The 15,868-nt window shown below is 36.6% G+C and overlaps 2 protein-coding genes across 2 annotated transcripts in view; both read right to left on the bottom strand.

Annotated features, from left to right (window-relative positions):
- Positions 1-3,858, bottom strand: part of LOC148083198 (polyadenylate-binding protein 4-like) — an 11,475-nt gene extending 7,617 nt beyond the window's left edge. The window contains exons 1-3 of the mRNA XM_087785671.1: positions 3,542-3,858; positions 2,215-2,408; positions 1,138-1,253 (exon numbers count right to left, since the gene is read on the bottom strand). Coding sequence (XP_087641797.1) covers positions 1,138-1,253; positions 2,215-2,408; positions 3,542-3,734 — 503 coding nt within the window. The 5' untranslated portion in view covers positions 3,735-3,858. The remainder of the gene's footprint in view (positions 1-1,137; positions 1,254-2,214; positions 2,409-3,541) is intronic.
- Positions 3,859-6,093: 2,235 nt separating this feature from the next.
- On the bottom strand, positions 6,094-14,849 carry ywhaz (tyrosine 3-monooxygenase/tryptophan 5-monooxygenase activation protein, zeta polypeptide). The gene is made up of 6 exons (XM_087786335.1): positions 14,767-14,849; positions 10,608-10,912; positions 9,761-9,884; positions 8,430-8,593; positions 8,257-8,355; positions 6,094-6,655 (listed from the first exon to the last, which is right to left on the bottom strand). The coding sequence occupies exons 2-6, from the start codon at positions 10,896-10,898 to the stop codon at positions 6,554-6,556; spliced, it is 780 nt and encodes a 259-aa protein (XP_087642461.1). The 5' UTR covers positions 10,899-10,912; positions 14,767-14,849; the 3' UTR covers positions 6,094-6,553.
- Positions 14,850-15,868: the final 1,019 nt, after the last annotated feature.

The raw sequence follows: 15,868 nt of genomic DNA, 5'->3' as shown, positions 1-15,868 counted from the left end.
TAAGACAGTAGAAAGTAAAGTAATATAAGTAATAGTAAGACAGTAGAAAGTAAAGTAATATAAGTAATAGTAAGACAGTAGAAAGTAAAGTAATATAAGTAATAGTAAGACAGTAGAAAGTAAAGTAATATAAGTAATAGTAAGATAGTAGAAAGTAAAGTAATATAAGTAATTGTAAGACAGTAGAAAGTAAAGTAATATAAGTAATAGTAAGACAGTAGAAAGTAAAGTAATATAAGTAATAGTAAGACAGTAGAAAGTAAAGTAATATAAGTAATAGTAAGACAGTAGAAAGTAAAGTAATATAAGTAATAGTAAGATAGTAGAAAGTAAAGTAATATAAGTAATAGTAAGACAGTAGAAAGTAAAGTAATATAAGTAATAGTAAGACAGTAGAAAGTAAAGTAATATAAGTAATAGTAAGATAATAGAAAGTAAAGTAATATAAGTAATAGTAAGACAGTAGAAAGTAAAGTAATATAAGTAATAGTAAGATAGTAGGAAGTAAAGTAATATAATTAATAGTAATAGTAAGACAGTAAAAAGTAAAGTAATTTAAGTAATAGTAAGATAGTAGAAAGTAAAGTAATATAAGTAATAGTAAGACAGTAGAAAGTAAAGTAATATAAGTAATAGTAAGACAGTAGAAAGTAAAGTAATATAAGTAATAGTAAGATAGTAGGAAGTAAAGTAATATAATTAATAGTAATAGTAAGACAGAAGAAAGTAAAGTAATATAAGTAATAGTAAGACAGTAGAAAGTAAAGTAATATAAGTAATAGTAAGATAGTAGGAAGTAAAGTAATATAATTAATAGTAATAGTAAGACAGAAGAAAGTAAAGTAATATAAGTAATAGTAAGACAGTAGAAAGTAAAGTAATATAAGTAATAGTAAGATAGTAGAAAGTAAAGTAATATAAGTAATAGTAAGACAGTAGAAAGTAAAGTTATATAAGTAATAGTAAGATAGTAGAAAGTAAAGTAATATAAGTAATAGTAAGATAGTAGAAAGTAAAGTAATATAAGAAATAGTAAGGTGGTAGAAAGTAAAGTAATATAAGTAATAGTAAGACAGTAGAAAGTAAAGTTATATAAGTAATAGTAAGATAGTAGAAAGTAAAGTAACGCTGACTCACATCTTCTGACCACTGAGCAACATTCCGTTCATCACAGCTATGGCTCTGTCAGCAACAGCCTGAGACTCAAACTGAACGAAGCCGTAACCTTTAGGTCCTCGATCGTCGTAGGCAACCTGAGAAGATCTTCACTTTAGTGTCGCTCACATGATCCATCCATCCATCATCTGTCCATCCATCCATCATCTGTCCATCCATCCATCATCTGTCCATCCATCCATCATCTGTCCATCCATCCATCATCTGTCCATCCATCCATCATCTGTCCATCCATCCATCATCTGTCCATCCATCCATCCATCATCTGTCCATCCATCCATCCATCATCTGTCCATCCATCCATTCATCATCTGTCCATCCATCCATCCATCCATCCATCCATCCATCCATCCATCCATCCATCCATCCATCCATCCATCCATCCATCCATCCATCATCCGTCCGTCCGTCCATCCATCCATCCATCCATCCATCCATCCATCCATCCATCCATCCATCCATCCATCCATCCATCCATCCATCCATCCATCCATCATCTGTCCATCCGTCCATCCATCCATCCATCCATCCATCCATCCATCCATCCATCCATCCATCCATCCATCCATCCATCCATCTATCCATCCATCCGTCCATCCATCCATCCATCCATCCATCCATCCATCCAACCATCCATCCATCCGTTTATTAATAAATCCATCCTTCCATCCATCCATCCATACTTTCATTTAACCATTCATCCATCCATCAATCCATCCACCCATTAACCCATCCATCCATACTATCATCCATCCATCCATACTATCATCCATCAATCCATCCATCCATCCATCCATCCATCCATCCATCCATCCATCCATCCATCCATCCATCCATCCATCCATCCATCCATCCATCCATCCATCCATCCATCAATGCATCCATCAACAAAGTTGCTCATAATTCATAAACTGAATGTCATAAGTGGGATTTAATGTTTTTGTGGTAATTTAATCTAAACTTCTTTTTTTTTAAAAGAGTACAAAGATGTCACTCTGGATCAGGAACGTCACGGCACTCCTGAGTCAGGGATCTCACCTTGCTGGACAAGATGTTGCCGAAGGACGAGAAGCTGTCGAACAGGATCTTGCTGTCGACGGACTTGTCCAGGTTCTTCACGAAGATGTTTCCCACGCCACTCTTCCTCAGCGAAGGGTCGTGCTGGCACCACATCATGCGGATGGGAAAGCCGTGGATCAGCTCGAAGTTGAGAGTGTCGAGAGCACAGTCGGCTGCAGAGGAACCAGGAGAAGTTACTTTATGAAGCTGGTCCTGTTTGAGTGGATCATGTTAACTCAGTGATGCTGTTTAACATCCTGTTTGAACTCTATTGATGATATCATGACGTTTATCAATAAGGATTTCAACTTTTTTTAATCTTTCTTTAACAATCCATCCATCCATTTATCATCCATCCATCCATCCATCCATCATCCATCCATTTATCATCCATCCATCCATTTATCATCCATCCATCCATCCATCCATCCATCCATCCATCCATCCATCCATCCATCCATCCATCCATCCATCCATCCATCCATCCATCCATCCATCCATCCATCCATCCATCCATTTATCATCCAACCATCCATCCAGTTGGAAATTGTCTGAATTTAAAGGAAAATTGTTGAAAATTGTTTGATTGTAGTTAAAAATTGTTAAAAAAATGTTAGATTATAGTTGAAAATTGTTGAAAATTATTTGATTATAGTTGAAAATTATTTGATTATAGTTAAAAAATGATTTGATTATAGTTGAAAATTGTTTGATTATAGTTGAAAATTGTTTGATTATAGTTGAAAATTGTTTGATTATAGTTGAAAAATCTTTGATTATAGTTGAAAAATCTTTGATTAAAGTTGAAAATTCTTTGATTATAGTTGAAAAGCTTTGATTACAGTTGAAAATTGTTTGATTATAGTTGAAAATTCTTTGATTATTGTTGAAAATTCTTTGATTATAGTTGAAAATTGAATAGAATAGAATAGAATAGAATAGAAATAGAACAGAAAAATTGTTTGATTATAGTTGAAAATTGTTTGATTATAGTTGAAAAGCTTTGATTACAGTTGAAAATTCTTTGATTATAGTTGAAAATTGTTTGATTACAGTTGAAAAGCTTTGATTACAGTTGAAAATTATTTGATTATAGTTGAAAATTGTTTGATTACAGTTGAAAAGCTTTGATTACAGTTAAAAAATCTTTGATTATAGTTGAAAAATCTTTGATTAGAGTTAAAAAATTGTTTGATTATAGTTGAAAATTCTTTGATTACAGTTGAAAAGCTCAACCTCACAGAAAAGACTAAAACTGAAGCACATTGAACAGAATCAAAACAGACTCCAAACGTAAACATCGTACCGTCTTTGGAGTTCCTGTAGGTCACGTAGGCGTATCCCAGGGATCTCTGGGTGAACCTGTCCCGGAACAGGCGGATCAACAAAACGGGTCCAATGGGAGCAAAGGTGTCGTAAAGCATGTTCTCGGTCACGTCTTCATGAAGGTCCCCGACATACAGGGTGTGTGAGGAGACATCGCTGGGATCTGGATTCATGGTCAACACGATCTTTTGGATTCAACGGCTGTGATGAGGTTCGGTCGACTCAACTGAAATACTGCAGATGTTGTCCTTTCTTTGGTCTACATAACGCTTGGAATCATGGTCAACGGTGGCACAGCTGGAGCTCCTTCTAAAACTGCACCTCTGTCTTCTGTAACTGCTGCCTCTTTGTTGTCAACCTTCACCTTTATTGCCGTCTCTGGTCTTTGTTCTTCACTTTTCACTCTGTTCTCCACGTTTGCTTTGATGATCAATGGATGAACTTTGAAGACGTTTAATGAGCTTTCTTATACGTAAGGTAAGGTAAGGTAAGGTAAGGTAAGGTACTTTGTTACATACATACATACGTACGGCCTTTGTTTTGTACGCGACTGTGATTTGGTGCAAAACATCATGAACTTTTGCTGGTGGACCAACAAAATGACCTTCACAGCTCAGCGGTAAGATAATAATATTCTTAAACTTAGACTAGTATTTCACAACATGTATACATATCTTGACTAGTTCTTCTACCATTTCATGAAGTGACCTAGACTAGTTCTTCTACTATCTTTATGAGGAGACCTAGACTAGTTCTTCTACTATCTTCATGAAGAGACGTAGACTAGTTATTTTAACATCTTTATAAAGGGACGTAGACTAGTTCTTCTACTATCTTCATGAAGAGACGTAGACTAGTTATTTTAACATCTTTATAAAGGGACGTAGACTAGTTCTTCTACTATCTTTATGAGGAGACCTAGACTAGTTCTTCTACTATCTTCATGAAGAGACGTAGACTAGTTCTTCTACTATCTTCATGAAGAGACGTAGACTAGTTATATTAACATCTTTATCAAGAGACGTAGACTAGTTCTTCTACTATCTTCATGAAGAGACGTAGACTAGTTATATTAACATCTTTATCAAGAGACGTAGACTAGTTCTTCTACTATCTTCATGAAGAGACGTAGACTAGTTATTTTAACATCTTTATAAAGGGACGTAGACTAGTTCTTCTACTATCTTCATGAAGAGACGTAGACTAGTTCTTCTACTATCTTTATGAGGAGACCTAGACTAGTTCTTCTACTATCTTCATGAAGAGACCTAGACTAGTTCTTCTACTATCTTCATGAAGAGACGTAGACTAGTTCTTCCACCATCTTCATGAAGAGACGTAGACTAGTTCTTCTACCATCTTTATCTAGAGACATAGACTAGTTCTTCTACCATCTTCATGAAGAGGCGTAGACTAGTTATTCTAACATCTTTATGAAGACACGTAGACTAGTTCTTCTAACATCTTTATGAAGAGACGTAGACTAGTTCTTCTAACATCTTTATGAAGAGACGTAGACTAGTTCTTCCACCATCTTCATAAAGAGACGTAGACTAGTTCTTCTACCATCTTTATCTAGAGACATAGACTAGTTCTTCTACCATCTTTATGAAGAGACGTAGACTAGTTCTTCTACAATAAATAGTTCTGAAAGTAAGAACCATCATTTAAAGTTGATCCTGAAGGAAACTGGCAGCCAGTGAAGAGTTTTAAAGATCAGAGAAATGTGAGTTCTTCTACTAGAGCAGCTCAGAATTCTGGCTGCAGAGTTTTGTATCAAAATTAAATTTAAAAGGCTACGAATTAAAAAGAATGCATTTAGAAAATGTTTTTTAATTATAGGAATTAAATAAAGTGTTTTATTAATAAGCAATTCGAACTATAGAACATTTTTATTAATATGAAAATGATAAAAAATAATTTGTTTAATGTTAAATTCCATCATTACTCTGATGAAAGTGATAAAAACCCACGTTTTTATTTGTGCTCGAGACGAACCTCCAGGAGGAAGTGACGACACGAAAAGAAAAGCGTTTGCATCAATTCATTTTATTTAAGTCACATAACCAGATAACGGATGCTTTTTCCAAATCCTGCCTCCCATGTTTTTTTCTGCATCCACTTAGTTTGAGTCTACGCAACAAGCATAATGCTGCTTTCTACACGTTAGCTTTAATAATTATATCGACTTCCTGCTTCGATGGTCCCGCCCCCCCCGCCCCAGGAAAGTTACAGTAAAGCCACCATCCTGAGCAAAGAAAGGAAACTGCCAGTCGGACCGCGTCAGCTCGGCACCATGCGTCTCGCCCCGTGTCGGACTCGAGTGGGAAAAAAAAAAAAAATGACAACAACGCTAGAAAAGAACAGAAAGTCACACTAAAAACACATGGTCTGTAGAGGTGAAAAAATAAAACTATCAAAAGTTACAGTATCAAGTTGTCAGGTTTTGTTCGCGTCATCCTGTTGTAACGATTGTGGACTTTTGTCGGTGATGGATCTACTGGAATGTCATGGAGAAAAGAAAAGGAATATCACATAGAAATGCACTTTGAGACACGTACCACACATGCTGCCTATTACACTGGACTAGACGTCACCGGGATCAACACCAGAGTAGATTTCTTTGTGCGCAGCAGCGTCGCCGCACGTCAACACGGACGCCGTAGATAAGAGGTGTGTACATCTCAACCGAAAACAGTGGACAGAGAAACCAAAAAAAAAACATGATTGATAACAATGGTTATTATTTGACACGAGAATTATAAAAACTCCAGCTCTGGTGGTGTCGTGAGGAGGTGCTCATACAGTTAACACACACACCGTGGTGCGTCTGGACGCACCGCACTTGACACGTAGTGAGTCGAGTGTAAACGTGCATGTTTGTGCAACACACCGCCGCGCATACAACCCAGTCTGGTGAGAGGTAAAAAAAAAAAAAAAAAGCAAAAGAAACAAAACAACAAAAAAAAAAGCATGTGTTCGTGAAGACCATCTATTCCGCCGCCTGCTCCACCGCCTGCTCCTGTTGCTCCGGCTGCTCCTGCGGCTCCTGCGGCTCGTCGTCGTTGCAGTCGGTCGAGTCCGTCTTCCACAGCTGTGGACAAGAGCAGGAGAGTCGTCAGGCCGGTCTTCAAGGGAGGATTAAACCTGTCGCCCACTGAACCATGACCTTTAGATTCACACTAGCGACTAGAACGCACGTTTAAATAAACACATACACCGACTGTACAGTAGGTGGCGGCAGAAACAAAAGCCGACGGAGATGAAACGACTTTCAGTCTTTTTTTCCCCTTTTTTGAGTGTATTAAAAAGTGTTAAAACATGTTCAGATTCGATTAATTTTGCACCAAAAACCTTTTAAAAACACATTTGCAAACAGCCTTTTGTGTGATGTCCCCATCTTACCCTTAACTGGTTTCATCGATGGGCTTTTACTCGCCTTTATTTTCAGTGTTTTATCATTTTATTTAATAATATTTTCCTTGAATGGAACGTGTCGTTGTATTACTATGCAGTTTTAATGGATTGTGTTGTTTTTTTTAACTGTATTTGTTTGCTTTTATGTAAAGCACTTAAATTTAACTTTAATTATAATTATTATTGTTATTTGTGCAATATTTTTTATTTATTTATTTGATTCATTTTCCAATCCTGGTGTCTTTAGTGTTTTTTTTTACAGTTTGAATGTTAAAAAAGTATTTTATTTAAATGAATTTATGTAACAAATGAATGTCATTCGATCAGAATACACAGGCCTGGCCTACAGGGACGTATCAGGTTCTATCAGAGGTTGTGTTGGTCATACTACACATAAAACACTGAATCACAAAGTAATAAATACAGTTTTACACAAATAAAAACACACTAAAAATTGCTTGATTCAAATGGTTGGTGGTGAGAATTCATAACGAGGCAACAAACTACTCTTCAGGTGTGGTTTGAACAAAGCCGCACACGACCGTGTCGTGACCTCTTTTCAACTTGTGTGTGTTGTGCTGGTAAAACACAATAACTTCCTTTAGTTTCCTGCAATACACAAGTTTCCCCACAAGATGGCACATTTCAAACAGACCTTAGTTGAGGCGGTTTTACACGGAATCGAAAGTAATTCTTACATTAACGTCTTACTTGAAATGGACTCATAATGCTGGATTGTACTTGTATGTGTAAGATACAAAACTTGTGTTTGAATCAAAGTTAACTAAAATAAACATGAGATAAACTTACTCTCAACTCAGTCCTGACAAATGTATTAAGTTACATCAAGTAAAGACAATATGAACATAAACCGGAATGTTTTCAGGTCAACAGTGTCTCTATTGTTATGATTTGAAGTCGAAAAATGTATTACAAAAAAACCCCGGAATACATTGAATAAAGACCAAACGGCTTAAATGCAAACCTGTGATAAACTTAATTATTACAGGCAATAGTTTGAGATTAGCCATTTTTCTCTTCTCTTATATAGAGTTATTTAAACTGTGTCGAGAGATTGCGTTATCCTCTATGGTGGTTACTAGTATTTGTATTGGCGTAAAAAAACATCTGTGGATTTGTTTTCCCCGAGAACAATTTTCATTTGCGATGAAAAGCGAGAGATTCTACAGGTTTGAGAACCTTTGATGAGAATATTTTGTATTATTAAACTTCTCATTTCTGACGTGGAAAAGATGAAAAAGTAAAAAAAAAACTCACGGTCAGATTGTCGCGCAGCAGCTGTAGGATCAAAGTACTGTCTTTGTAGGAGTCGGAGGTTTCCATACTGTCCAGGTCATGAATGGCGTCGTCGAAGGCCTGTCGGGGTTCAGAAGAGAACACTTAGCTTCACGAGATCAAGCAGATTGTAGTTTCGGCCTGAAGGGTCTTACTTTCTTTGCGAGGAAACAGGCTCCCTTGGGATCGTTGGCGATCTCGTAGTGGAAGACTGAGAAGTTCAGGGCGAGACCCAGGCGGATGGGATGAGTAGCTCCCATTTTCTCCTGGCTTATCTTCATGGCATCGTTGTAGGCGTCCTTGGACAACTCGATGATGTCTGTAGAGAGAAGATCCACAGTGTGAGCACAAGTGTATCGGAAAGAATCTGCTGATACAGCGATAGAGCTGTGACGATGTTATAAATCGTGATACTGTAGTAAGTGTACTTGACTCTGGTGTTGTGATAGTGTAGTAACAAGTATATACGTGTAGTACAGTCGAGTACTTGACTCTGGTGTTGTGATAGTGTAGTAACAAGGGTATATTTGTAGTATTGTCGTGTACTTGACTCTGGTGTTGTGATAGTGTAGTAACAAGTATATACGTGTAGTACAGTCGAGTACTTGACTCTGGTGTTGTGATAGTGTAGTAACAAGGGTATATTTGTAGTATTGTCGTGTACTTGACTCTGGTGTTGTGATAGTGTAGTAACAAGTATATATGTGTAGTACAGTCGAGTACTTGACTCTGGTGTTGTGATAGTGTAGTAACAAGGGTATATTTGTAGTATTGTCGTGTACTTGACTCTGGTGTTGTGATAGTGTAGTAACAAGTATATACGTGTAGTACAGTCGAGTACTTGACTCTGGTGTTGTGATAGTGTAGTAACAAGTATATACGTGTAGTACAGTCGAGTACTTGACTCTGGTGTTGTAGTATTTACAGACCACATGTCTCTTGATGAAGTCGTAACTGCTTTCATTTGTTTTTAAACCAAAATATGTCCAAACATCAGCTTTAAAAGCTGCTGGAGTCATTGTATCCTCTCGTCCTCAGTCATCGCTGGAATCTATCAAGATTTCATTGTCCGTTTAACTCTGCCATCTACAGGCAGGAACTTTGATTACACACAAAAATGAACAAACGCTGTGAATATTTGCATTTAAATTGTAAAAAAAAAATTGTTTTAAGTATGTTACATACTTACATAAACATACTTTATTGAAATCTAAACCAAAAAATGAACTATAATAAAAAGAAAATACTCTATGATCGGAAAGCTAAAAAACACATGCATGTATACACGCAACTTAATGCTTCAGTTGATTCCATTTGGCAACCAACGTAGTTTGTCTTTTCACAAATACTCAGAGAGGAAACCATGTTTACCACGATGATAATTATCTAAAGGGAGGTTTTTGCCGCACAATGATCAAGAACTGACCTAATAACATTAAAAAAAACTCCCCTAAAAGACGTGAAAGAACAAACGGGTCCAACTCACCGGTCCTGTTGGCCCCGGAGGAGACCTCGGCTTGGTAGCGATAATAATCTCCTTTCATCTTGAGGTAAAAGACTTGGCACTCGGACTGTTCCTCCCCGGGAATCAGATGGTTCACCAGCAGCTCCTGAAAGAGCAATTGTGTCGTTATTTGACAACTACACCAACTAGTTTACACACTTCTTTCAACACAAAAAGGTTTATAAAATAAACTAAACTAAAAAACAACAAGCATAAGAACTAAAGTGACCAGAGGAAGGCGCTTAGTAGCAACACATTACCAATAGAATATATATAGTTTTTAATAGTTCAAACGAGACTAATCATTCAGTCTTTCATCATTCGGTCATGATGAAATATTTAAGGACTTTTAATTTGTTAAATCAGTTTCACGTGTTGAAAGCTTATGCAGACGAGTGAACGATATCATTTCTAGAAACTAGTGAATCTTAAGAACATTTTACTTCCAACTGTAGTTTAAAGTTTTATTTTCAACCTCGTCAATGAGACATTTCTCTTCAATACTTAATTTAATTGCAGTACAGAAACGCATCCACACAAATGAGTGATAAAACAGATATTTTACTATTAGTTTCAAAACTAGAAAGTAAAAAATAAAGCATCAGATTTGGTTTATTCGATTATACATCATGTGTACTTTTTCCTTGATTTTCTGGAACTCCTGTTGTTTTATCATTTTTATCTTGCCCTTTAAAGTATATACTTTATTGAATATTGTTTTGATTGTTTAAGCGCTTTGTGACCCTGGTCTGGAAAAGCGCTTTACAAATAAAAATGACTTACTTACTTACTTAAGTGCATCTTGACATGAATTCAAAAGTCAACTCACCACCACCTCGTTGCAGGTGTCGTTCAGCTCCTTCTCGATGGTGGCTTTGTACTCCTGGGCCACCCTATATTTAGCTTCCTGGCTGGACTCGACGCTGCTCAGCACCCTCCAGGCGTTCCTCCGGGCCCCCACCACGTTTTTGTAGGCCACGGACAGCAGGTTGCGCTGCTCGCTGTCCAGGGTCTTCTTTTTTTGGGTGTACTCTTTCATCTCAAAGACCATGTCGTCGTAGCGCTCCGCCTGCTCGGCCAGCTTGGCTCTCTGGACGTGGTCTTCGGAGTTGTCGGCCATGGCTTCTGCTTCAGCTGCGTGTGGCGAAGAAAAGGATGTTTTTAATACAATGTGACGGAGATAAATGACGCAGAAGATTGTGTGACCATATTACATAAATTAGTAGAATTAATCGAGGCTTGTATTGCTTAAAAAAAAACTATTTATCTAAGAAATCTCCTTCATAAAACATGCACTTAAGTACCTTTTAAAACATGTATATTTCTTGCCGTAACGTCACAACAGTCCTTGTATTCAACGGGAAGCATCGAGAGAATAAAATGGACGCCTACGCTATAGTTGTGGATTCATTTCACTTGACATTAAAATTCTTTAACAAACTCAATTAGATGGTTTTTTTTCTTCATATTTTGCTGTTTATGGAGTAAAGCTGTGGCCGTACACAAGGTTTAGCTTGTTTAAAAGCTGCTGGAGTCACTGTATCCTCTCGTCCTCAGTCATCTTGTGGATTTCATTTCCCCCACCCACTTCAATAATATTAGTAAATTTAGTATTCTGAGAAGAATACCAGCAATGACTGAGGATGAGAGGATACAGTGACTCCAGTAGCTTTTAAAGCTGATGTTTGGACATATTTTGGTTTGAAAACAAATGAAAGCAGTTACGACTGAGGACGAGAGGATACAGTGACTCCAGCACCTTTTAAAGCTGATGTTTGGACATATTTTGGTTTTGTAAAACAAATGAAAGCAGTTACGACTTCGTCAAGAGTCATGTGGTCCGTAAATTCGGCAAGTACTGGACAATACTACACATATATACTTGTTACTACAGTATCACGATATATAACATCGTCACAGCTGTATCACTGATGCATATCGTGTATCATTTATTTCCCTTAACCTTATTTACTACTATATATATATATATATATATATATACAGGTATATTGTCATATAAAAACTGTTCATTACTGTCATATTTTGCCGTAGTAGTAAAGTAGTGGTAGTAGTACCGGTTGGTGTCGTTTTATTTTTTTTCCAGGCGCGACAGAAAGAAAATATTTTAATAATTTATTCTCTATTGATTGTTACCGTCTGAAAGGATTAGCTGGAAACTCTTTATGCGTCGAGACATTTGTTTCAGTCAAGTTTACTCAAAAAATGAATTATTTCTTATCATTTTTTATCTGAAGGTCGTTGAATATATCGCAGACATTAGACCAGCATTACACACTAATCTGAAGCTTAACGACAAACCAGTGCCTTCAACAGGACAATGTTAAGTGACGCATAAATCTGCTTTCCCAGTCCTGGACCACTTCTCACTGATGATCACTGGGAGTATTAAAGGTTGTACTAATGTACTGTGGTGCACTTTACTACCGTTTATCGTTTTATTTGTATCAATGTTTTTATATTAATATTGTTTGCTCCGAGATTGAAATAGTGTCGATTATTATAGTTTTAATTAATATTTATCAATATGTAACATGGTATTATTCCTTATTAAATTATATTATTTTTGTATACATGTGCACTAGGGGTGTCTATTGGCAAGAATCGAGTGACAAGATAAGTATCACGATACAGGGACGACGATATACTGGATACTGTAGTAACAAGTAAATATGTGTAGTATTGTCGAGTACTTGACTCTGGTGTTGTAGTATTTACAGACCACGTGACCCTTGACGTAACTGCTTTCATTCGTTTTCAAACATCAGCTTTAAAAGCTGCTGGAGTCACTGTATCCTCTCGTCCTCAGTCGTCGCTGGGATTTCAGTGTTTTTCCATTTGTTGAATAACTATTGTTATTACAATGCTTACATTTTCAACCCAAGGAAAATATGACACTCTATACCATTTTAAATACCACAAAAAAGAAAAGAAAATTATAAAGAAATATTTTTATGAAAAGCAACCTCTGGTACAACATGAAACAATTAACGGAAGCACATGTTAAATATTTATAATAAACAGAACAAAAGAAACTGTAGTTATGAAAACAAGGTTTCGCTTGTTTAAAAGCTGCTGGAGGCACTGTATCCTCTCGTCCTCAGTCAATCGGCAGGGTTTCATTCTTCCTTTAGCAGCGGAGGACGTTTTGACTTCTGCCATCTCGTGGATGGAAGTTACATTGCAACGCAATAATGAAGCGTCTAAGAGGACGAGAGGATACAGTGACTCCAGCAGCTTTTAAAGCTGATGTTTGGACATATTTTGGTTTGAAAACAAATGAAAGCAGTTACGACTTCGTCAAGAGTCATGTGGTCTGTAAATACTACAACACCAGAGTCAAGTACTGGACAATACTACACATATATACATGTTACTACAGTATCACAATGTATTGTATCGCTGTCTCTGTATCATGATACATATCGTATCAACAGATTTTTGCCATTACTTCCTTTCAATCTAAAGAGACAATAAAAATCTCCGAAATCACAGTGATGACTGAGGACGAGAGGATACAGTGACTCAAGCAGCTTTTAAAGCTGATGTTTGGACATATTTTGGTTTAAAAACAAATGAAAGCAGTTACGACTTCGTCAAGAGTCATGTTGTCTGTAAATACTACAACACCAGAGTCAAGTACTGGACAATACTACACATATTTCCTTATTACTACAGTATCACGAGATATTATATCATCGCAGCGGTATCGCTGATGCATATTGGGTATCACTATTGTGTATTATTGCTGTAATAATATTATATGCCATTTTACTACGATAAATTATGACCGTGCGTTTACTTTTTGCACCATTTGTTTTAATAACATAATACAACACATACAATGCATTTTTTTAAAGTCTTAATTTTAGAACCATAGTATATAATGTTGATGCATTTATTCAAATATTTATATTAAAACCATGTATTTTTTTCATGCATTAATAATGATTGAATGGGGGGAAAACATTGATTATTCTCCAAATTAATGAATTAAAATGTAAAAAAAAAACCTCAAAAGCTGATTTACTCAGACTAGTAAAAACATCTTTGTCATCAGAATATTGAATTTAAAATGCATTATAAAGAAAATAAACGTTTTTGAAGAATTTCATTATTTTTTTAAAATATGAATGCATGTTTGATTTGTTTTGAACAAACAAATCTCTCCACTGATGGACGAATAAATAATATATTATGGTATAGACTGAGAATCTCCTGCAGAGGTGTGTGTGTGTGTGTGTGTGACTCGAGATATTTTTTATTTAGAAACACGGATTAAATTATTTAATTCCGGCGGCCATGATGGTTGAGAAGAGTGTCTCAGAAGAAGCATCAGGAGGAGGTCTGACCAACAGGTAGATACCTGCCCTCTCTCAGGAATGTCGGTGAGCCAGCTCCCGTCACTCACCTGCCCCCCCCCCCCCCCCTGAAGCTAATGCTAACATGCTAACATTGACGTCCGGCGTTACTATGAGGAAAAAAAATGTGGGTTTTTTTGTTCAATAAACCGCGGTTAATAAAACATTAAATCCATCAAACGGTGATCCCGGGGATCAGCGGACGTCTATCGTCGGAGGAACAATGTGGGTCAGGCCAAGTAGTAGCTTCACGTCTCTGGAGAAAACGCCCTTTTCAGCTGCCAAGACACCACGTTAGTCGAGAGCAGGCCGAGCTCAGCCTCCATCTTCCGACGCATCGCGTCTGATCCGCTGCTCGGGCGCACAAAATGGAGTTTATCGCCAGATTCGCGAGGATGTAAATTCCGGGGTGAACAGAACAATGAAGCGGGAAGCGGCTCCATCTCGAAGCCTCGCCGCGTCGGTTCGACCCGAGCGAGGGCCGCCCCCCCCCTGTGTTAGGGGCCCCCCGTCGCGGGAGCCCCGGAATCCATCGGACCCCTTTTTTAGTGTTTATGAAGCGAGCCGTGAAAAAAGGACGCGGGTTCGGGTGGGTTTGTTGAGTTTTACCTGCGGGGGTCGTGAGGTGAGTCTGGTCCTGGTGCTGCTCAGCTGATGTCGCTCCCGCTTCTCCAACGGGGTTTCCCGTCTCGTAAAAGGGCAGGGCCTGTACAGGCCACATACGTCACGGTTGCTAAGGTTTCTGGGATTCGCGGGGGTTCATGGGAGTTGTAGGCCATCTTTAATAGTTGATTTATGTTTCATCATTTTCTTATTTCATTTGTCTAAGATTATGGAGGACGATTAATGATATTATTATTATTAAATACATGGAAAAAGCACAATCCTTTGACAGCACTAACATCAGAATTTCAAGTATTTATTTATTTTGATACTTATTCACACATTAATTTTTACATTTAGTTATTTATAATAATGTCATGTATAGTCCTTCATATTAGTTCTGAGAACAAAATTAACCAATTATTAGATTAAAACGAAATTACTGGTTGATAGAACAGGGACATTTTATGTAACCATCATTTATATATATATATATATATATATATATATATATTATCACATGTAATATAATATATATTTATATTATCGAATGTAATATTGCTTTGCTAAGCTTTGGAACGATCTTCTTCTCTCTTTGCTCTTGATGATCTACTGACTCCTTCAAGAAACATCTTAAGACGTTTTTATTTGTTCAGGCTTTTCCTTGATTTTCTGGAACTCCTGTGTTGTTCTCAGTATTATCTTGATCTTTAAAGTATATACTTTATTGAATATTGTTTTGATTGTTTAAGTGCTTTGTGACCCTGGTCTGGAAAAGCGCTATACAAATAACAATTACTTACTTACTTACAACAATAACATCAGATTTCAAGTATTTATTTATTTTGACATTTTGATACTTATTCAAACTTTAATTAATACATTTAGTTATGTATTTATACATTTATTTATTTATAGTAATGTCACGTATAGTCCTTCATATTAGATACGTTCTGAGAACAAAATTAACCAATTATTAGACTAAAATTAATCGTTGATAAAACAGGGACATTTTCTGTTACCATAATATTTATATATATTATCAAATTTAATTTATTATATATATTATTTCAAATGTTGGAACCATAATATATACTTGAAAAAAAAA

The sequence above is a fragment of the Callionymus lyra genome, chromosome 3 (assembly GCF_982586985.1).
Source record: "Callionymus lyra chromosome 3, fCalLyr1.hap1.1, whole genome shotgun sequence".
Taxonomy (NCBI): Eukaryota; Metazoa; Chordata; class Actinopteri; order Syngnathiformes; family Callionymidae; genus Callionymus; species Callionymus lyra.
Note: the sequence above shows the minus strand (reverse complement) of the source record. Positions and strands in the feature narration are given on the sequence as shown.

What these genes read in the sequence shown, in the direction of transcription:
- ywhaz (XM_087786335.1), bottom strand. Translation starts at nt 10,898, where the DNA reads ATGGCCGACAACTCCGAAGACCACGTCCAGAGAGCCAAGCTGGCCGAG. An exon ending in CCTGTTTCCTCGCAAAGAAA is followed by an intron (nt 8,356 to 8,429) that starts GTAAGACCCTTC and finishes GAACCCCGACAG; the next exon opens with GCCTTCGACGACGCCATTCA. An exon ending in TGCTGCGCGACAATCTGACC is followed by an intron (nt 6,656 to 8,256) that starts GTGAGTTTTTTT and finishes TCTTGTCCACAG; the next exon opens with CTGTGGAAGACGGACTCGAC.